The sequence below is a fragment of the Adiantum capillus-veneris genome, chromosome 7 (genome assembly GCF_014529385.1).
Source record: "Adiantum capillus-veneris isolate H3 chromosome 7, ASM1452938v2, whole genome shotgun sequence".
NCBI lineage: Eukaryota > Viridiplantae > Streptophyta > Polypodiopsida > Polypodiales > Pteridaceae > Adiantum > Adiantum capillus-veneris.
The window spans coordinates 95605031-95611030 of record NC_140937.1 but is presented as its reverse complement, the minus strand read 5'-3'; the positions used below and the strand labels follow the sequence as shown (position 1 = coordinate 95611030).

At 44.8% G+C, this 6000-nt stretch overlaps 1 protein-coding gene across 3 annotated transcripts in view; it reads left to right on the top strand.

The window, feature by feature from the left end:
* The first annotated feature begins 307 nt into the window (after positions 1 to 307).
* LOC147454258 (transmembrane E3 ubiquitin-protein ligase FLY2-like) overlaps positions 308 to 6000 on the top strand; it is a 114828-nt gene continuing 109135 nt past the window's right edge. Inside the window, exons 1-2 of one of the 3 annotated variants that reach the window (XM_086516266.1) lie at positions 309 to 697; positions 802 to 1053. In XM_086516266.1, coding sequence (XP_086372392.1) covers positions 850 to 1053 — 204 coding nt within the window. In that variant the 5' untranslated portion in view covers positions 309 to 697; positions 802 to 849. Of the gene's footprint in view, positions 1054 to 6000 lie in introns of all 3 variants that reach the window. The other 2 variants (XM_086516267.1, XM_086516265.1) reach the window with 2 other exon arrangements.

Sequence of the window (6000 nt, the reverse complement as noted above, 5' to 3'; positions counted from 1 at the left end):
GAGATGAATTGCTTCATTATTTTTAGACATAATTGCCTTTTTTGCGATGGTAACTGGTGACAAATTACATATGTTGAGCACTCAAAAACGGATCTCAATTGTCAAAAACGAATGAAGATTAGAAAATCTTGAACATTCCAACCAAAATAGATACAAGGGTATTTTGGGAATTTTTAAAATTTGAGGGGTATTTTGGGAATTTCCTCAAATTAGAGGGGTATTTTGGTAATTTTCCCTTTATAAAAGGACCATAGAGTCATGAGCTTGGTGCTTAGAAATATGAAAAGAAAGGCCTAGAATAGAATGACTGTTGAAAGGTCGTCTTCTCTCATCCACCCTTTTGCTTTACTTTGGCGACACCGAATTAGTTGTTGGAAGGCTCTCTTCTCTTCTGTGTTAAGATTGTTTGTTCAATGCCTCCCTCCTGATCGAGCTGTAACCAGAAGTCCAATCGCCATCGCCGCCTCTCCTTTTCGATACCAGCAGGACTAGAGGATTGAACCTCCATAGCTTCTCCACCGCCCCAGCCACACTCAATTTCTACGCCCTTCATTTTTGCTTCACGTTTTGCTCTTCTCTGTCAGAGACTCGACAAGCTTCCACAGCTTCTCATTTTCTTACGCAATTCGACCTTGAAAGAAAAGGCTCCCATCCCTGCTCATTTTGAGAGAAGAATCACACCGCAGATTACCACACCGTAGATTCTTCTGAATGTCAAAGCTGGAATAGAATTATTTTCATTTCCACCATCCTCTGCCCCATCCGAAGTCTACAAATACACGCATTTTTGTTTCTATACAGGTTCACAAGGTGCGTTGTTGCTCATGAGGCGACAGGCCTTCATTTTGCATGAAGAAAAAGAAAAAGGAGAGTACCATGTGGCTCAGCGATGAGCCTGCATGTTGCTGGAGAGTGCTTTGCAGATGTCCATGGCGAGCATATACTTTGCTGCTTATCACTGTCTTTTGCAACCTGTGTGGGCTGTCACTTGGCCTCAGGCCCCTCAAAGAGAAGACACTAGCGTTGGAGGATTCCATGTGGTTGGACCAGGTGGTTGTGCTATGTCTTTATCTTTATACATTCATTTATGCATACACAAACAATCGTATTGATGAGAGAGTGAGAGAGAAATGAAATGATATATTAACGTCTTCGAAAAGGCCAAAATGACTTATGAGACCAAACCATTACAAGCTGGTGAATTTGATACCATGTCTGGGTACAAAAAAAGAGGGATACTCAAGTGAAACCAGAGGTGCTACTGATTGGAAATGTGTATGGTTTGTGTGATTACTGATGCTAGTATGGCTCGAAGACTCTGTTGTAATCTCCGTCAATGCTGTGAAGCTCCTCTCCTCATTCGTGGGCGTCTCGATCTCCCTAGCTCCGATGCTCGATCAATGAGAGTACGCGAGTGTGAGTATGAGCTGAGCTTTGCACTGGTGGCTGCTCCTCTAATTGTCCTCAGTCTGGTGTGAAGAACTCAATAATCTGTCTTAAGGATTGTCTCTCTCTAGATCTCCTCAGTAAATTATCTCTGTATCTGTGTAACTCAAGTAGATACAGTCCAAGACATCTCTGGTCCTGATATCTCATGACTTTAGAGAAAGGTTCGAAGCCTTCTCTGAATAGACATTGGAGGCGACCCCGTATCTTGTAGTACATTGTACACTGACATATATAATGCATCTCCATCTCTGGCTCTGTATGGCATAGGCGGCATATCTTGCTGGCTGGTATCCCTATGAATCTACCAGTCTTAATCTCAAGCTGGTGTGAGGATGTCCGTATCTGACCAATTGCACATCGTAACCCATGAGATAGATGTGTATCCATATAGTTGGATCGAATCACAAACCCATCCTCTGTGAGTTGGAGAAGATGCTCTCTGTAGAAAGCCATCTTCGTGCCCAACTCGTGTCGGCTCTATCCATGTTTCCTAGTGTCCAACTGGGGTAGGTCTTGGCGAATTAGTCTAGTAATCTCCATCCGTGTAAGAGACAACGATGGTGCATCAAGGGTGTACTGAAAAGGAGGATCGACGGATAACTTCATCTCACTTGAAACTGTAGAACGCTTGGGCCTCACATCGGTTAGCTTGGAACTCCGGTCACTTCTGGATCGGCATTCGAGGCGTTGACTACCAATGCAACTCGTGCAAGGACTGCTCAATCTTCGGATTGGCGAATACAAGGACCGCGAAGGCACCCATCGAGGGATGCGATATCATCTTGGGTATGCCATGGCACTACCATATGCAACCGGTCTTAGATATGTAGAGAAGACCCTCGCCTTTGAGCATGAGGACAAGAACACTAATTTTTTTTGGCTGATGCAGGGGATTGGCTATTCCCTATTGTAAGCCATATCTCCATTAAAAAAGGAAAATAAAGAAGTGCGTTTTTGCTTACTTGATTTTTACACGAGAAAAAGATAAAACTAATGAGGGATTGCTCTCTAGTTTGGAAATCAAACGTTTTCAATTTCTTGAAAGGTTTAAGGATTGTTACCTCCGGAACGTCCGGAAGATCATCGCATTGATCTCGTACCAGGTAGCTCTCCCCCAAACTAATCCCCTTACAGGGTAAGTCTTGCTCAACGATTTATTTAGGAGTGTTGTGAAATGAAATGTATAAATATAGTGAAAGGGCTGGAAGAAAATGAATTACCTCAAAAGCACCCAATCACCATATGCTGGCTTCAGATTGAACACTGAAGTATAAAGGATCGTTGGAAGGACATTTCGAAACTGCCCTATTCATCCCTGTGACTCTCACTCTCTCTAGCTGCTTCTCTTTAAAAATCTCACACTCATCTAGCTTCAAGAAAAAATGTAGCACACCACCAGTCTCTTCAAATGTGACATTGTAGAACTCTACCATTTTGGTCTGCAACAAAGTGAGATCCATGAAGATATTGTTGTCCTCATCATAAGTTGTAGCTGATCCTTGGCCTTTGTAAGTACTTTGAATATGAAAGGGACAACCAAGGAAGTCGTTCTGTGGGTTGTTGAGCTGAAGTCTCTCTAAGCGCATCTCCGCATCAGGTTTCTCTCCCAAGATCAGATCTGCCAACGTTTTGCAAGAGCCAGGCACGTGAAGGAATCTGGCGTTTTTGTGTCGTAAAGACCCACCTCCACCTGCATTTTTGATCCCACACCTGGTGATCAATTTCTGGCTGCTAGTGCTCCCCTTTTTGGGGCATTTTCATCGCGGAAAACCCCCTCCCTCCACTTGCATTTTCAGCATGTACCTGCGTTTTTTGGTGGAGCTTTCCAGCAAGAAAACAGAAGCGTTTTCAGCCCTTGCCCACTGGATCTTGCCTCCTACACGGCTTGGCATCCAGTGCCTTGCCGGCTAGATTCCTCTGATTCTGCTACAGATTTCAGCCATAAACACATGCTGTTTTCTCTGTTTTCAGCCCTCCTACGGCTGTGCACACAGAGATAAACCCTCCCTACACCCTTTGCACTGCTCCGGATTCTACCAGTAGCGTATGAGCACGCTGAAAATTGCTGGACAGCAACGTTTTCATCGCCTCGTAGTTGCATTTTTGGTTGCACAGTAGCCACATGGTTTGTGTTTTTCACAGAGGATGAAGTTACCTCCTGTTAGGACACCATCCGATGGTGGTCCATGCGGTCTCTCTATGACTGTTGCCGTACACGGTATCTTCGACATCGGCTTGATCATCTACGGGCGTACGATCCCCGGGAGATCCATTTATTCCAGCCATCATTTGGCGGTTGCGCACTCTAGAGGGGGTGGTGACTTGTGGTTAGCTATGGACACACCTATGCACCTCATCAGAGGAGTTCACACGAGATATGGCCATGTGTAACAGACTTGGACACTCCAAGTCAAGAATCGACTGCGACAACACCAAATAACCACTTCAAAACAGTTCACAGTTCACAATAGATTTGCACTGGCCCGGCGGAGTTCCGTGTCTAGAGATATTGGCCCCAGAGCTCTCTCTGAAATTGCGTAGAAAAAGCAAAACTGCCGTAAAAGCCTCCGCAATTTCCGCCGCGTTTTGCGGGCGTTTGTACTGCTGCCACGTGTCATGCGCAGAGTTAAAGTTTCAACAGTTTAGGGTTTTTGGCATTAGAATTAGGGTTTGCAGGTTTTAGGGTTTCTGCAGACGGGACGTCATCACTTTGTTACATACCCCCCTCTTGAAAGCATTGTAATCGCCCTCGATTACGCCTGCAAAACAAACAGAGGCCATTAACCGTCTTAGTAGACACTGACTGTTAGTACCTACGTACTAGGAACACACATCTAGCACATGTACCAATCGACAGTCACATCACACGACATCACAAGACGTCACTAGACATCACAGGACATCGCATGACATTCAACATTCATTTAGATCTTAGACCATGATTTATCGGCAATGTAGCTAGCAACCTCATCTAGATCCAGTCGGGACCTCATTGATGCCCGATTGACTAACCCCTATTGCAACCATGTCTATTCGAGATCAAGCAGACCAAAATGTTGAGTCATTTCGTCTATCAGTTCCTGCACTTGGAAAGAAGTCAAGAACAAATTAGTATCATATTCAGGAATTCCATTTCATAAAGTCATACAGCAGAATACTGTCAGCTGTTAGTATCCCTGAAGCTCAAAGAGACATCAGTGACTCTAGTATCAAAATGAAGGCATCTGTTGACAAAGGAGCGGAGTAACTCCCCTCTTGTGCATCCCATTGCACTAGATCTCCGGCCAAGCTGAATTCTGGGTTCCATTTGGAGTAGACTATGCTAAACCAAAAGCCTCGAGGTAAAGTTTCACAATCTGAGGAGTGTCTGCTAGGTCCTCCTCCTCCATCCACTTCGCATCTAATGCAGGATAGTTCTTGAACTTAACCAAGAACTGCCTTCGGAGTTTACCTTTATTCTTCGTATCCTTATGTGCCAAAATCTGTTCAGGAACAAGGATCTCCTCGAGGTTGCTCATCAGGCTCCCCATCATCAAGCACATCACTTTTGAAAGGTTTCAAGAGACTCACATGAAATGCATTGTGAATCCTCCAAGTGTCGGGCAGTTTCAGTCGGAAGGAGACATCGTTTATCCTTTCAGAGATTTGGAAAGGTCCGTAGTATCGCATACGAAGCTTTGGAAAATGTTACCATATACATGTGGTAGTGATGTGTGTGAACAGACTAGGACCGCCGGGGCATTTTTTCCCTCTTTAGGAGGTTTTTTCCCCCGTGCATTGTATATACGCCCATCACTCTAGGGCTATCTATCTTTCCATTGCACACTAAGTAACATACTCTCAATTGTGTGCCTTGAGCTTCCTTCGTCTTCTCCAAGCTGTGTGTGTTTCTCTGCAACCCTAATTCCAACAATTGGTATCAGAGCAGGTCACGTCCTCCCGGGCTTAGTCGCCAGTTGCACCAGCACACGCTTGCTCACTTTCTCCGATTACAGTGAGCTTTGGCGAGCGTTCGCAGGTCGACAAATATTTTGGGAAACTCGAAGAGCTTGGTCTGCTCAGAATTTTGATTTGGACTCATTTCGGCCTCCGTTTCCACTACAGGCAGTGCTGCACAGGCTATTTCGTCATTTTGTGCAGAATTTTTGTCAGTGCCGTTCTCTGTATAAAAGGTACCTTATAGTCTTCTACGGTTTGTGCTATATAGCATAGGTTGTTCTCGCTCCGTTTCTCCTATTTTCGAGCAGTTTTCACATCAGGTGCAGCATTTACCATGGCTGACAACAACAACATAGATGTGTTCAAGATGTTTGCTGTTGAGGACATCTTGGATGGGGACAACTACCCTATGTGGGCTTATATGATGCAACATGTTCTTGTGTCAAAGGGTGTCTGGAACATTGTGCAGGGCATTGATGTACGTCCTGGTTCTGAGGATGTAGGTGATGTTGCAGGTCTTGCTGCAAGGATTGCAGGTGTTAGAGTTGTTTTGCCTACGGCAGAACAAGCTCGTTGGGATGTTAAGGATGCGCAAGCTCATGCATTGATTGC